The 17,257-nt window shown below is 40.3% G+C and overlaps 1 protein-coding gene and 1 long non-coding RNA gene across 2 annotated transcripts; both read left to right on the top strand.

The window, feature by feature from the left end:
- Window positions 1-12,191: 12,191 nt before the first annotated feature.
- Window positions 12,192-13,197, top strand: LOC143101338 (uncharacterized). The gene is made up of 3 exons (XR_012982274.1): window positions 12,192-12,506; window positions 12,590-12,721; window positions 12,987-13,197. It is a non-coding gene; the product is annotated as an uncharacterized LOC143101338 (long non-coding RNA).
- Window positions 13,198-13,292: 95 nt separating this feature from the next.
- LOC143101347 (uncharacterized) lies at window positions 13,293-15,337 on the top strand (the record flags this gene model as incomplete). The annotated part of the gene is made up of 3 exons (XM_076264650.1): window positions 13,293-13,424; window positions 14,756-14,960; window positions 15,039-15,337. Coding segments are annotated over 3 exons (636 nt in total), but the record flags the coding sequence as incomplete, so codon positions are not given.
- Between the last annotated feature and the right edge of the window lie 1,920 nt (window positions 15,338-17,257).

Raw genomic sequence — 17,257 nt, 5'->3', positions numbered from 1 at the left:
TTCAGAAGCACAAAAATTGCTTTGTGTCTGGACACAATTATTTTCTTTGTTTGGCAGGTTTTCAGCATGTCAAGGCAACTGTATGACTAATATTTGATTTTGAACGGTCATATTTGTTTAGCTGAAGTAGCACTGGTGTACTGAAGGGTCTCTCTAACTCTCTCTCTCTCTCTCTCTCTCTATTTAATGATATGGGAAGACTGTTTCTGTCCGCATGACATTTACATTGCAGTAGTAAAAGAACACAAACCAAGTTTGTGAGACAAACGCGTCTCTTCCTTGCCCCAGCACTCTGCCATTAGCCTGCACCTTGATTATGCTGTTGCTTCTGTTTGCAGATGAACACGACACATGGTATGCCCATACCAGTGCACTCTGATGTGTATCCGAAGACGCCCACTACCTAGCAGATGATGTCGGCAGGCATGTTCATTAGCCCTGTGCAGAGGCCAAGAGACACTATCTATCCCTTCCCTTATTAATTTAGCATCAGCCCACCGCCAAAACAGCAGAGACGCATACGAGGGAGCAGTCTTAGAACGCTTTCCCAGTGGCTAGGGCCAATTTAACAAGATAGGCAATTAGAATGAGGTGCATCCAAATTAGGCTCAAATATGGTCATTTTCAAGGCAGCCTGTCACTTATGTGTCCGCTCATGTACAATTCTCAGTTAGAGCAATGTCCTTCATATGTTACTGTATAAAGATCTCTATGTCAATTTAATTTGCTAATTTTTCAAAGAAAAATGCTAAAAGTGTCTGTCATATTTATTCTTTTTTTTTAATCCAAGCTAAATGCCCACATGGCACAGCTGGAGGCTTCTATTCTAATTAATTAATGCTAGGTAAACACTACTTTTTCTTTGTTTTCAGCCATTTAAGGCTGTCTCTGACCCCCATCTCCTGCCCGATGATTCATTCTGTTTGTATTTTTGCCTCAGCTTGGTATGGGCGCAGAGCCTCTGAGACCTTCCATTTATTAAACAGAGGTCTAAGGCCTTTTCCACACTGACAAATAATGCTATAATTTGGAGAGAAAAAAATGTCAGTGCGCAGAATATGCCTTGTGGGATGTACTGAATGATGTCCTCTTGTTCCCAAAGCTATGTGAAAAATATATATACCACTGTGGGTCTTGGTATTTGAATTACATTAAGAATGTGTTGTTCTGCTGATTTGGCACATGCTAAATATCTTTCAGTGTGCTATGAATCCTTCAATAATATGACCCAAAGGCGCACACAGCACATCGTTCTCAACACACATTTCACTGTGTGTACAAGGGGTGGACTGTGCTGCTGCTGCTGACTGTGCCGGGGGAATGGCATGGCCCTCAATACAAGCAAATTTACACTGCCTCTGTGACTCTATGATGGCGCAACACTCTGTAATCAGGGAAGCGATTAGCCTTGTAAATCACATAAGAACATTGGCGGGATCAAGACTCTTTCTTAGTGTGTAGCTTGTATATTCACTGCTAAACTCTTCCCTATCCAGCTATGCTAATCGCTCAACCTGTCACTCACACCAATGAGTTTTATTACTCACAGTTAACAAAGGCTTCAAAGCTAATGCACTAACTTATAGGGACTTGCTAAGCGCTAGGCTTAAGCTATGTTAAGCCTGAAATCTCAATGTGAGCCTTTTACTTTGAGAGAAATTCCCTCCTGGGGTCAGGTGAACATGTAAAGCGTCAGAATTACCTATGATTGGCATTCTGTAATGTGAAATATCTCTGCATGTGTTCCTGTGTGTTCTTCGCCTGAACGACTACACATTTGTTGTTGACATTTATTGATCCTTCCAGAAATTCATCTTGCGCCATACAGCCCATCAGATAGACAGACAGAGCACAGACAACAGGACCACTAACCCCACCCTCACCCCCACACAACAACCATGCACAACACCAAGTATCTCTACATTATAAAATAGTAAAGTGCTGTGTAAGGTGCAACATCATCAGTGACATTTTAATATCATATCAAAGTGCAGCATTATCACACAGAAAGTGGATCAAGTTATTTTCCCTAACTTATTCAGTAGTATAATGCTTGAATAAATGATTTGTGAGCCCTGTTGGTTTGCAATGATGGTACCGTATATCTTCTGCCTGATGGCATTTGTGTATCTTCAACTGCACAACTGTGAAAGATATTGTTAATTGATTGTTATTGATAAGTACAGCATTTGCATCTCTTCAACTGAAAATATGACAGCTGTGAAAGATAAACCCGTTAGCCTGCGAATGACAGTGCCCCCCTCCCCTAGTACTGTACATCAATTATAGGAACCATATCACAAAGCACTATAGTGATACTATACATCGTTTGAAAGCTCAGACTCTCAGGAAAACATGTAAAACTTCCTATGAAAAAATGTGTTTTGTGCATTAATTAATGTCTTTAATTAATAATAAAAAGTCCCTGCAGAAGGGTGATAAAGTTAACCATGTTGACTCCCTCAGTTGACTTTTCTTTTAATTTTTTTCCAACTCCAGACATGTCCTGAGTGGATGGTAAAAGAGAGAAGTTGGATCTAACGTTTTTAAGTTGGCCACAATGGCATACTACAGTACATGCAAAAAAGAAAAAATGTATTCACATTTCATGCTGTCCTTCCAAAAGGGTGATGAAATGGGTGTTTTTGATGACAGATTGCTCTTTAGGTCAGCTTTACAGCTGAATATTGGGAATTGACCAAGGGATATCATGGGCACCCTCCCTACTCTTATTGAATAACACCTAGGCAATAAGAAACAGCAAAGAAAAAACTTAACGAAATAAAGACCGACAAAACCAGGTTCACCAAATGTCTGGCCTTTGACTCAGACTATAACCTCCAACTGCTCCCTGCCTGCTGCAGCGGTTGCAGCCCACAGCTTTGGGTTCATCTGTGTCCATTACTTGCTCTGTGTGTAAAATGCACGGAAGGACGCTCAAAGATGGTAGGTTATATATCTTGAATGGCCCATTTTGTATAAATGCAACAAAAAACAAATGATCATATATGTTAGCTACAACATCATACACAATGATGCAATACAAGTAAGTAAGTAAGTAGCCTAAGTAAGTAGGCTGTAAGTTAGTAAATAAATAAGTAAGTTATTTGTGACCTGATCTAGCAAAATGAGATGGGGTCTGGGAACTAGACATACATTTTCTCGTATTTGAAACGTGGTTTACGAATGCCCAGAGCCGTTTATTGGGCGCTATGAATGTCTATCAAATGCGTCTGTACGTAGCTCATAACCAAAGATTCTAGAGCGGAGCACTCTAGAATCTTTGCTCATAACGGCTTCAGTGTGTCGTCGTCGTCTTGCTGCCCTCCCTCCGTTCTGTGATTGGTTCCTTCGTTGAGGTGAAAACGAAGTCCATAGAATCCAGTCTGCCTAGCAGCGTGAATAAAATCGCGCGCGTAAGGCAGCATGGGAAATCAGCCACAGTGACCCAAAATTCAAAACTGAGATTTTCGTATCAATGGGCAAAGGACACCATGAGCTTTAAAACATTATACTGGTATAAGTCATATCTTGAATTGTCAAGATACAGCATTTTGAATTATGGCCTCCTGCCATGTTTTTCCAATTGAAAAACTGAGAAAATCGTGTTTGAAGTTACAGGTTACAGGCAGGTACAGGTAGGATTTGCCCGCTTGAATAATACTTTTTGTAACTTTACATTCTTGTCTTGACTATGCAACATAGGGAAATTCATTTTAAATGCCTCTTTTTTCATATAACACCAAAAAAGAAAAATCAACATTTTCAATGATTTATGAAGTAATCGTCCTGTATCACAAAATTAGAATGTGAGATTTGTCAGATTTTGTCAGATCGGGTCACATTTTAATTTGTATAGCACATCTCCTTCCAAAGTGCTTCACAGTTAAAAAAGGCATAGTTTAAAAGATGATTCCAACACTCCAACATTAGTGATCTTAAATTAATACAGTATTCCTGATGTGGTGCATCAGGACATTCATCATCATCATCTCTGAGACATGTTCATATCTCTAAATTTGTCTCTGTTCTTGAAAGAGTTGAACAGTGTTACCTTAGATAAAATGACTGCAGTCAATATGTTCTGTGCTGCGCTTAACAATCTTAACCTTTGGCTATGTCTTCATTGTGCCTGAGGGAAGACTACAGATCAAAGCTGTTTTTTGGCAGCTGACTCTGATTTGTTTGAGCTATAATTGCTATGACTATGAAACGTTTTACACGGAAGAGATTTTTAATGAATTCAATAGCCATGTTCACAAGCTGTGACCTTGGGGATAACGTTTTCTAAAAATTACATTATTACTTAAAATAATAATGTGCCACTAATTATATGACATGTAAAAAGCAAATTATAGAGGGACATCCAATTTAACAAAAAAGTTTCACTGTGGGAGAAAATACAATGAGGTCAAGCGAGACTGATGATCATTTGGGTCATAGAAAGATATTTCAAAGCATATATCTTGGTCTTGAGATTTGAATTAATAGCATAATTAACTGAAAAGCTGTACACTCTTAGTGTATAAATGACTACGCTGGGAGACGCATGTGAGGTCTTTTCTTAAGGAAAAAAACACAATTAGTCAAAAAATAACACTGCATGTGCCTAGCAATGAGAAAAGGACAGCCTTTGCCTTGGTATAGTCTCTACAGATGTGTGAATATGTGTATAACACACACACATTTTGAGACCACAAGCCTGTGCTTTTAAAGGGACAACTGAGCTATGCCATGAGAATGAAAGTAAGGCTTGGTGCTGCCACTCGAGGAACAAATGTGTTCTAAAGGCTCCTCTTAAATCAGCAGTAAATCAGTTCAATTTGATCTATAGGCTCACCCCTGCTGTTTAGAGATGGCCCCCTCTAAAGACATTTACATCTACATTTTCATTAGGTGCCTTGCTCAAGGGCACTTCAGCCGTGCCTACTGGTCGGGGTTCGAACCGGCAACCCTCTGGTTACAGGTCCGAAGTGCTAACCAGTAGGCCACGGCTGCCCCACTGATTATCAGTTTGTCGCACGGCTGCCTACTGATTATCAGTTTGTCGCATGTTTAGACCTTGTATGTGTGTTGCACAACACATTTTGCACTTGATGGTCATAGAAGAGGTGAATGAGAAGTACCCCCCAATTATGGTGGGGTAATTCGCACTCTGCCTGTAAGTGCTAGTCCATCACTTTCTTGTCATTTATTTGCTTCTGCTAGCACATATTGTTTGCTTATCACAGTGCATAATGCAATGCAATTGCCAATTACAGAACAGAATCTTCTTCATTTAAAATGAAAACTTGAATGACTCATAGGGCCCTTGTAGTTCACAAATTACAGGTTGAGTGGCAGTAATGTAGAATAGAATTGTCTGAAAAACGACAACCATATTGAGAGAGATTCATGAGCATTGGTAGGCTAACTACTATATTTAAATCTCTGTGCCTGTAGAGAAGCATCATAATTGGTGGCTCAGATGAGATATTTTTTGCAACATTTTCTTCAGATGAAAATCTGAACCGTAATTTAGTGACACGGAGAGTGGCGGAGATAGCCTAATGGCCAGGATCTCTGAAAGGGGAGAATGAAATGGTCTGTTCATACGTCTACTCATTACTACTCTGGGTAGAAAAAAACATGATCATCTGGGTGAGGCTAAAGGGATCCTATTAGAAATATGTGTGTGTGTGTGTGTGTGTGTGTGTGTGTGATGGTTGGGGATTCTTGTCATATACAGTATCATACTTTTAATGTGGCCAAACTATGGTGGCAGGAAATCTCAAGGCCTCGTAACCTCATGAGCTAAAACAATAATGAAAGCAAAACAAACCTAAACAAAACAGCCAGATGCCTCTTCATAAAATAACAGACACCTTCATAAACAATAACAAGTGTTATCGTGAGACTGCATGTTGTTAGGAGCAGCGTATCGGTAGGCTATATTAAAAGCAGAAGATTTTCAGCTTGCTTCGGGATTTAATTCACTTTTGGATTGTTTGATTTGATTATAGTGCTAAATGCCGACGTTCCTAACCCTGCTCACAAGTGCCACCTGGTGGTTGTTTGGGTCATTGCAGTTTCACTGGGGAAATATAAATAAAAAACGTGTGATTCACGCGTGAGGTCCCATCAGGGATTAAAGTGAAAAAAAATCGTTTGACAACTTTTTTCAGGCCATAAGTCATACGTTGTTCATATCTACCTATAAAAGATAGCACCCCTTTTGCTGTCGCGACCTATTGGTTTTTAATGTACAAAAAGATGCAAACAGTAAAGTAAAGGGAGTATTCGCCTTATTCACACGGCGGCCATTGTTTAAACCAAAACGAGGCTGCAGGGTACACTTACTATATAATTAATGCCACCTACAGGTGAATGCATAGAACATAACAATCCCATGGTTTGTGTACCCTGTAGCCTCGTTTTAGCCGCCAATGGCCGCCATGTGAATAAGGCGAATTTAGAGTGTTCTTGAGATTGAGTTTTTCTGATGAACAAAACAATATTTCACTACCATCCCTGACCATTGCTGACTAGCCATTGCTGTTCTTTTCTACTGCAGCAATATTGAAGAAAGGCTTTAACTTACACTCTTATTTAATTACTTCAGGCCAAAAGTGTTTGCAAATCAAGTTTGCAAGACTTCCCATTTCCTCATCAAAGTAACCAATCAGAACATTCGAGATATTGTTCATATTTCCATTTGTTGCCTCATCCGCATTTAATGAAAACATGGTAATTTTGAGTTTTACAGACAACTCAGTATTCCAATGAGCAGCAATACTGTGTGTGCTCATGCAGGAGGTCTGCGCATTTGACAACGACAATCTGGAGAGGGCGCTTTTGTCTTCAGCAACAGATTGTATAAGGTTGACAAGAGGTTGCGATATGGTGAGGGACAGGTCGTGTTGCGCTATGAAAGAACATGCATAGCCTACTTTCTGAGCGCAAAAACGGTCAGCCAGCCATAGATAAACGTAGCCTACCTCTGTCGTGGTGGCTAGTGGCACCAGGTAGGGAAGATGTCCTGAAGTGCACGAACGTTAACCTTGGCGGTCTTCTGATTGGTGGCGTGCTAAAACTTTTTCCTATTGCATCCATAAACAATTTTCTTGCAGCAAACCGCCTAAAAGCAAACCTGGCACTTTAATTTCTTTACACCATGGCTTGCTAGTTCTCCCCCGTTTTCAACAGCCGCCCATCTCCATTATTTTTTTAACTTATAACACCTGTGCCTTCCTTTAGCAACAACGCATCCATGACAGCTAGTGGCCTTGCCAAATAGACGCACACAAATCATGACGCTAATATGCGAGGTTCTGGTAGGCCTACTGGTTATGGTTTTGTGCTATAAATTAATAATATTTTATAGCGAAGTTTTAAGTTGACTATTTTAATTGCATGGTTATTTTTTGTCAACATACACTTACAACCTACTGTCGTTAAAAGAGGCCTAAGCAAAATAGGCTACAAGGCATGTGCGTCACAGGCACGACTGACCCCCTTACTCAACAGGTCGCGATGATGACAATATTATTATTATTTTATGTTAACACGCTCAGTCAAAACCTTCCGTCGCAAATTGTGAAAAACAAATTGTTGTACATGTCATAACAGACGGGATAATAATTTGCATAGGCTACGGGTTATATTGCGTCGCTTTACACATAATGCTAGTTGCATTGATTAAAAACTGTAACAATAATAGGTTGCATCGGGTGGCATAGCAGGCTGTTCAAGTCATAGGTGACACCCAAAATGAATGACCTCCCCTGACAAGAGTTTGCGATAGTAGGCTAAGAAATTGTCTACATTGATGCACGGAAAGAACACAGCCTACGCTTCTTCTCCGAATTCGCAAATAGAGCTCACAATGTATCGTATCCAAAAAAGTTAAACGGATTGGTCAACCTCATCAGCTGTCTCGATTGTGTCACTACAACTTTTAGACCGTTAGTCCTCCAGACGTGTTCTTTTTTTTTTTAAGCAAACGCCCCAGGCCAATAAAACAAGCGTTTAGCTACAACATAAACAAAGCGAAACTCATGGCTGACGTAGCAGCTATCTTCTTGAGCGGTCACTGATTGACACAGAAAGTTCTCAAGAACACTATTAGGTCTTTAAACATTTACCATCACACACATTAATTCATAATATTAGTTGCCTTAAAAAAAGGAAAAGAAAAGGTGGTAGCCCCCCCACCCCTCCTATTTTTTTTCTCATCGGATCTGCATCAATCTCAAATATGGCATTTCTAAAATCAAATTGACGGAAATCCGTCGTAGGACGGAGAACTTTAATCCCTGGGTCCCATGAGAATCACAATTCCAAGTGGTACCCACTGTAGACGTCTGATGGACATGCAGATCATGTCTTTATTGTGTCCGTCGGTCCAAGACCAATTCTGGAAGACTCCAGGACGTGCAAACTAGATCCGATATTTTGACGTTTAACCATGATCCCATTTGGACGTCAATAGGACTATTTAACCTATTTTGGACGTAATACAGAGTTCCTGTGGATGTCAATACTGGACGTCAGGAAAAAAGACGTCATCTGGCGTTACAATCTGCACCTGAAATTGGACGTCCAAAATAGGTCTCTTTTCACAGTTGGCAAGAACAAAACCGTTTGAAACTAGCAGAAATTATAATCAGAAGTTAATTTTCACCAAAAACCGGGACAATTCGTGTCCCGGGAAATACTATTCGGTAACACTTTATTTGAAGGGGTCTACATAAGGGTGACATGTAACCGTCATAAGAATGCCATGACACATGTCATGTACATTAATGACACATTATTGATGTTTATGACTGTTGTCATAATGTGTCATTCGGTTTTTGGAATGTCAAGTTGACATTGTTTGGGTGTCATCATTATGACAACTTGACATTAGCCAAGATGACATTATTTGACGGGTCTTTGTCATGACAATTTGACATTAGCCAAGAAAATGTAACCCGTTTACAATATTGTCATGACGACTTGACATAGCCAAGAAAGAAATGCAAGGTGTTTGGCATGATATTGTCATGACAACTTGAGATATAACTGTGTTTGGCCTGACTTATCTTCTAGGTTTGTGAAGTGATGGGCCTGAACAATTGGCTGTCATGACGACATTATAAATTGGTCATGAATACTTTTCTTGACCTCAACTACAGTGGTACAGTTTTGACTTGTCATTAAGCTGTCACAAATAACTAATACACACCAAAATAGTTTCCTGACAGTGTCATGAATACTTACCTTTGACCTAAAGTACAGTGAACCATCTGAGATGTTTCCTGAACATGTCATTAAGTGTCATTACACTATCATGTAGGTCCTATTTCTGTACATTTTACATTTCTGGAACATTGAGTCAACAAATACCATACTCAGTCATGACTTAAGAGTTTATTTCAGCAATGCATTTTGCAAAACCATAATACAAGGACATGTTACCATGCCAGCTAACCTAACTGTGCATGTGGAACATGCATTCAACTATTCACATACTGGTCTTTAATGATATGCATATGGGCCTATTTTTGGGATTTTGCCCGAAATTGCACAGCGTCTATTGTAATAGCTCCTGTGTCCTCATACTGTGACCTATCATCAAATGCCTGGTATCCCCTGAAAGCTGAGACCTTGTAGAATTTTTAGAAACTGTCAGAATGACTCTGTTATGTACTGTCAAGGTGCTACAGTAGCTGGAATATTGCTTTTTCTTTCAGGCGGTTATGTAAATCCCTGGAAATGGCCACATTTCAGATGTAAAAGTCCCTAAAAGGGCCACTGAAACACATCAGAGGCCCACTCCCAGGTGTTGTGAAGATAAATATCTAAGGAAATGTTTGTACAATGAAGTATGACCCCTTTAGAGCCATTTTTGTGTGGAAATGCTCAGCTGGTTCAACCTCCACGTTCTTCTTCTTTGCCTGTCTTTTCGGCATGTTTTCTGCTTTCTTCTTCTTCAAAAGATCCAAATGATCCTTGAATTTACCCTTGGGGATCAATAAAGTATCTATTTATCTATCTAACTGTAAAAATTGCGACTGTATTCCTCTGACGAGCCGGTCGTACTAGTAAGCTATCGTTATGCACAACGAAGGTGGACTCAATTTCCCAGAGTTCCCCTCACCGGAGGTGGTTGTACCATACGTCATTCGAAAGGTCTACTCGTTGGCTACAAGACGATCTTTGAACCATCCTCGTAGCTTGTCATAGGCCAGAGCTATTGTCAATCAAAGCTAACTTATCCATTAGCCAGCTCGCATGGCTATCATGCTTCTAACACGTGCTTCTCGACAACGGTACGTCACACAAAGTTGTCACTGGTGTCTACGTACTCAGGAGAGCTTCCTGAACACGCTGAGTGGTGTGAATCCCGGCGATACATAGGATAAGCATACGAACTATGTGGTTTTCTGTCAGAGAAAAGTTATCGTTTGTTTTTTTACAAACTAAACGGTACTGTTTGGGTGGAATTATGCATCTTCTAAACGTAATGTCGACAAAACACGGTGGATATTCGGATTCTCGTGCTTCTTGTGAACAGTATGACACCAAGCATGTTGGGGTAGCCTGAAGCCCGGGATGTACACAAAGGCTGTAATGTGAGGAGACACGGTGGTGGTGGGGGCATTTGGAAACGTGACTAGTGATACAAATTGTAGGTTTTAGCCGTTCGGGATGGGTTTCATTCAGTCGACACGGATCTCAAATGAATCCTGAGGCTCATGGCTTTCCAATGGTGTATGCCATGACTATGTAGCTAGCACAATGACTCGGCTACGATTATACTTTACATTGAGATTAGTGATTGAACGAGTGATTTGGGTCGATACCGACCCTGTGCTATGCAGAACAGGAAGCACCATTTCATTGCCATCATTTCTGCAGCTTTTTCAAATCATGCACGAGTCTACCCAACACACCATTACGATGACGGATTCCTAACCAGTAGTACCATTCAATCATTTTAAGGTGTGTTTTGAGGGACTGAGGGGTTCGATTCCCCCTGAGACGCCATATTTGTCTGTGTAAGGGGCACTTATTTTAATGTAGAGTGAAGTGCTGCCTTCCTAAGGAACTTTTCACAAGAGGAGTAGACAAATGAAAGTACCAAAATAGTTTACCCAGAACATATAGCCCGCATTTATTAAACATCAAATATCAAACAGTATGACCTTGTTTCTCTTTTCTGTCCTTTTAGTTGTGAAAATCAGTATTTCTCTTAGTTTTCAACCTTTTCACACAAGTTGAGAAAAATATAAAGTAAAATGACCTCAGAGCTCTGATAAAATAACCCCAAAATAATAAACCAAAGTCCATCTACCTGGGTAGTATGTTTTTTTTTTAAGTGATCTCGCACTTATCTGTAGGCTACGATGAAATGAAGAAATATTGAGTAGAAGCAGTTCATGTCGCAGGCAAGATGATCATTCGCAACCTTTGCTCTTCTGCCTCCCGTGTCCAATGGCGAATTTGTCCAATGGAACACTCTCTCAAATCATGCATCCAAACAAAAAAAACAACCTGCATAGCAGGGCAACAATTCAATTCAATTACTCTCTCGATACATTTTAGCAGATCTGGAAATATAACTCATATTCATGAACTGTGGTAGCTTATTCTTATTTTTAATCTATACATTCACTACATAGCCTACATGAAACTTCAGCACTAGCATATCACGTTAACATTGCTTCAACATAGCATGAAATAGCACTTCAAATCATTAAACTCATGTTCAACTCCGATTGGTTTTTAGCTTATGCAGTACCATCAATACATTTCCACACAATGCATTAAACAACTGAGTTACAGCTAAATAAAACTTTTACGTGCTTAACTCATTGAACACATCTATCACGCCATGTCTGCTACTAACATAAATGAGGAACATGTGTAAAACACTCACAGGAGAAAACTCATACAAGTAAGTAAACTCCTTGTCGTAATTTCGACCCTTTGCTGTTATTCCTTCCTTAGAAGTAGGTTTGGTGGGAAAACCCCTTTCAAGGTCCGTGTACCTTCTGTTCATTTGATTTTCAAATTCGAAACGAAAATTGAAAATCGAAAAACGACCTTATATCTGTATTTTTTTAAAACAAAATAGGAAATTCCCTCGTGTTTTTGTTTTGAATATTAAACTTATTATCCCCACTACCGAAATCCAAAATCCACACAACAATAATGTGAAATCGGCACTTTCCTCAATTTTTCATTTGGCCTTCCCCGCTAGATGAGGCTGCATTTAGGACTAGATTCAGATTGATGTGGAGTTAAGTTTCAAGACTCAGATAGGAACAATGGCCTCCCTTGAAACCTATGAAATGTTTATTAGAGACATGTTTGTAAACAAACTAACTTATTCAGAAATGTCAGCTAGGTTGTCTCAAGTAGGAGCAAGGGGATGTTCCGAAATGAGTATCCGCAGGTACTGCAAGGACCACAATCTTGTTCGAGGAGTGGTGTCTGACGCGCGCCTTGAATGCGAAATTATCAGATCAATCGATCAGGTAGCCTAGCCTATGTATTTTTTTAATTATGTGACTATCTGTAGCCTACTTCTGTCTGAGTGCTAATTTAAGTCTCTTTTCAGACAGGGTCAACATATGGCCGAAAACTTATGACCGGCTACTTGTCCGCTGTCAGGGGAGTGGAGGCCGGAGAACGCAGAGTAGGAAAAATTCTGAGAACAATTCACCAGCCCTATCATGAGGCACGAACACATGTAAGTTGGGCTCCTCTGTAAATGTTATGCATCCGCAGCTAGCCTATCGTTGCCTGTATTGCGTTGGTAAAGGAGGAGAATATCATAATGGAGAAAGAATCGAGAATGAGCTGTCCTTGCATTGGGGGGTGGACGTGTGATAGGCCTATGTAGTAGCCTATGTAGCTGTTTAAATTGTTATACTACAGCTAAGCCTACCTCCAAAACATAGCCTAATTAATGCATGATTGTCCTTTCAGTGACATGTTTCCCTCTTTCTTCGAAGGGTGCACGCAACCTTAATCCCACTCCCTACTATGCAGCACACATGGGACACAAATTGCACATAGATCAAAACGAGAAGCTTGGAATGTTCGGCGTCACGCATGTCATGGCAATCGATGGGTACAGCAGCAAGATTGTTTCCTATGCAACCATGCCGGTTAAAAACAATCTCGTAATTTATGAGGATGTGTACAGGTTAGTGCCCATCAAAGCTAGGCCTCAGCCACATTCTAGTTACATTGTTGCAATTACTTCACGCCTCTTACTGGTTGATACTATTCTTATCCTTAGACCAGCAGTTCTTCAATATGGGATATGGGACCAGATCAGGGTCGATCATGGCAAAGAGTTCTATTTGACTCTCTACATGCAAGAGATGCTGTCTGCATATAGATTCAACTTAGGAAGGCAGCCATATCTCCAAACTAAGTCAACAAATGTGAGTTATCCATCAAAGGAACACAGTCTATGGACATAATGTACACCTTTTCAGCTTACTTATTCAACCATTCTCACTATTTCAGCCCATTTATGCAGTATCTCACAAACATGAGTACACCCATCACATTTTTGCAAATATTCTGTTATGTCTTTTCATGGGACAGCACTATAGAAATGAAACTTTGGTACAACTTAAGATAGTCAGTGTACAGCTTGTATAGCAGTATAGATTTGTTAGTCTCTGAAATTAACTCAACATACAGCCATTAATGTCTAAACAGCTAGCAACAAAATTGAGTACACCTCACAGCGAACAAGGCCAAATTGTGCCCAAACTGTCAATATTTTGTGTGAACACCATTATTATGCACTGCCTTAATCCCTATGGGCTTGAAATTCACCAGAGCTGCACAGGTTTCTACTGGAATCCTCTCCCACTCCTTCATGATGTCGTCACAGAGCTGGTGGATGTGACACCTTGCTCTCCTCCACCTTCTGCTTAAGAATACGACACAGGTGCTCAACTTGCTTCCTCAGCAAGGCAGTTGTCATCTTGGAGGTGTGTTTAGGGTCATTTTCATGTTGTATGCATGCGGCCCAGTTGCCAAAGAGAGGGGATCATTCTCTGCTTAGAATTCATGTTTCCCCTCTATGAACCAGTGTCCTCTCTTGGGAAACTTAGCCACATGCATGGCATGGCAGTTTTACAACATGATGACCCTAAACACACCTCCACGATGACAGCTGCCTTGCTGAGGAAGCTGAAGATAAAGGTTGTGAACTGGCCAAGTACCTTAACCCATTTGAGCACCTGTGGCGCATCCTTAAGCGGAAGGTGGAAGAGAGCAAGATCTCATCCAGATCTCATCCTCTCACATCCACCAGCTCTGTGATGTCATCATGAAAGAGTGGGAGAGGATTCCAGTGAATTTCAAGCCCATAGGGGTTGCGGCAGTGCATAGAAATGGTGCTTGCACAAAATATTGAGTTTGGGCACAATTGGGACATACAGTATTCGCTGTGAGGTGTACTCTCTTTAGACGGTAATGGCTGTATCTTGAGTTATTTTCAGAGGACAATACATCTATGCTGCTACACAAGTTGCACACTGACTACTTTAAGTTGTATTAAAGTTTTATTTCATTTTAGAGTCTCATGAAAAGATATATTTGCAAAAATGTGAGGGGTGTACTCACTTTTGTGAGATACTGTAGACTACTCACTTTTGTGAGATACTGTAGACTAATGTCACCCCTGGCTAGAAAACTATGATGTTTATTTCTAGCAATGATGTACACATTTCATATGATTTCACACATGTTCCCTCAGAATCATACCATTGAGAGAATGTGGCCTGAGGTAAATAACCGGGTTAATTACCCAATAAAGGCAGCTCTGATTCACCTACTGGATCAAGAGATGATTTACATGGACGACAACATCACAAGATACTGTGTTTCAAATCTGACCAGTGAGGTTTGCAAAATTGGAATCGAAAGATTGGCACAAGCCTGGAATGCGCATCGAATTCCTGGTATGTTAGTGATCTGCTTGATCTCATGAAATACATGTAAATGAATTAAAGATAACTTGTAACTGTTAACATTGTCAGGTAAAGGAAAACCAAACAATTTGGCAGCTGGAGATTGTCCCAAGAAGATTGCCCCGGAACTACTGCCACATGCCTCCCAAGCAGCTGATTTTTACCAGCAGGATGTTGGCTCTTCATTAACCAGAACGCCCTGCTTTGCAATGGACCCCTTTTCAACAGACGAGGACAAAATTTTAGCAGAAGACCGTTTTGCCGAATACTGTCCTGACATCACCATTCTGTATGACAGTGTGGTCAACCATGACTATGGTCCCTTTCAAAATGCACTGCTTAGCCTAATAAACATTACACAACACTAGCCAGGGGCCAAATTTGGGCAACCATTGATACCTTCTTGCAGTCTTGTAATTTTCTGAGAGCTGTATGTGTCTACAACACACAAAAACGAACATCTGATACTCTTCCATAGTAGAAAAAAAAAAGATTAACTTTTATCTTGTTCATACCTTTTCTAGTTCAGTATTACAATACTGGGCTTTACCATGTTTGTTGTTTGGTGGTTGCTGTGCCTACTAGAGAAAACTATAAGTAATACAAGAAATGCCTTGGTGTATGTAGACACGCAGAAACACATCCTATACTTGTGTAATAAAAATATCTCTATAAAATTCTCATTTGCCTTGCAGATCCTTTGCCAGGGATTGTCATAGAAACACATAATATGGCTTGTTAGAAAGGGGAAGGTCTACTGAATGCAGTAATACCAAATGTGTAACTAAAGCCTGGATTACCAAGGTGTTGCTACTGGTTTCTCTTTTGTTCAGAGTTAACACCACCAACTCTTATGTGAATCATGTTAAAACCAATTTGGCTGCAATGTGTAGCCTACATGGTATATCTAATTTGATGCACTATCCATAAGTATTAACCACTCCCCCATCATGGCAGGAAAGAGGAGGGAGACTGTAGCCTAATTTGGGTCTAAATCCACAATTCTCAATATCGCCAGGCTCTCTTTCACATAGGCCATTAATCAATAAAGCATGAAAGCATTGAATGATTTGGCCAGTCATGACATTTAACTGTGTCTCATCATGATAGCCTACTGGAAAAAAAAACACAGACACACGTTTGACTAAGACCTAATAATTTTTAATGATGAATACTTTGGGTGACAATTGCATTTGCGTAGGCTATTCTGTAAAACTTTAAACATGACATTTTGCCATCAAACATTTAAAATATTGTGCACCTCAAATTCGTCCAAACACCTGTGGAAGACTAGTTTAAACGGCCGTCCTTGGGGGTTCACCAATACAGTACCATACCAGGTACCTCCAAAACGTGAATGAAACCCTATCACTGAAACCCTGAAACATGTCACTGTGTGTGCCATGTTATTCAGCCACAACATGAACATAATTACTTAATTGAAACTAACTGTCACTGAAACCCTGAAACATAATTGCACAGTTATAATGAAGAATAGACTACTGAATATCTGCAAGTGCAGAAAGGGCATCACTTAGTCCACAAATTCTGTGGACATGGCTTGCGAAGAAGTCCCCCCTACATTTGGGGCACTGGTCGAGGGGATTCTGCAAGCACTGCTCGACACACGGCTGGCACCCAATCAGAGACTCACAGCAGGAGCTGGCCATTGGATTGGTAATTGGCTCTGGAAGAAATATGTAAAAAGATACAAAGAGTTTAGTATTGCCTTACAATGCATGATCATTACATTGAACAAAACTTGTGAGAGAACAACTGTAGTTCATTTCATTTTTCTATGCAATTGGCATAACTCCTCTGTCATCACAAGGTATTGATGGGAAGAGGAACAAGAAAGTTTGGTACAAGATAACAGGAATAGTGCATCTACCTACCAGCTAGAGCCAACTTAACGGAACACCTTGAAACAAAAACCTAAGCAAGGTGCCCAGTCGCATTGGCTTTTGTTGCTGGGTCACTATTCATATGCAGTTTAAATTGTCTTGTTTCTGGCCTATTACTATATCATAATGACTTTGCAAAGCTGGGCTATGGTAGTCTGGGTATACCCATCCTCCTTGCACGTGATTTGATTTCGCTCTCCACCAGAGGCTAGCCACCAAGACAAAATGGGCGTCTCAGAATTGAGACCAATCACAAGTGGGAGGCAGGCTATCAATGTTCTGATTGGCTGCACTTTTGTACACAGTAACTCACAGAAACATTGATCAACATTTGTTGATCCTGCCTCGAATACGAGGAAATGAACGGCTGCTCCTCAGACCAGG

This window comes from Alosa pseudoharengus, unplaced genomic scaffold (genome assembly GCF_046254945.1).
Source record: "Alosa pseudoharengus isolate Yale_2024_CS ecotype anadromous, Long Island Sound unplaced genomic scaffold, YU_APseudo_1.1 YU_APseudo_1.1_scf_32, whole genome shotgun sequence".
NCBI classification, from domain to species: domain Eukaryota; kingdom Metazoa; phylum Chordata; class Actinopteri; order Clupeiformes; family Clupeidae; genus Alosa; species Alosa pseudoharengus.
This window is presented reverse-complemented; position numbering and strand designations above follow the sequence as displayed.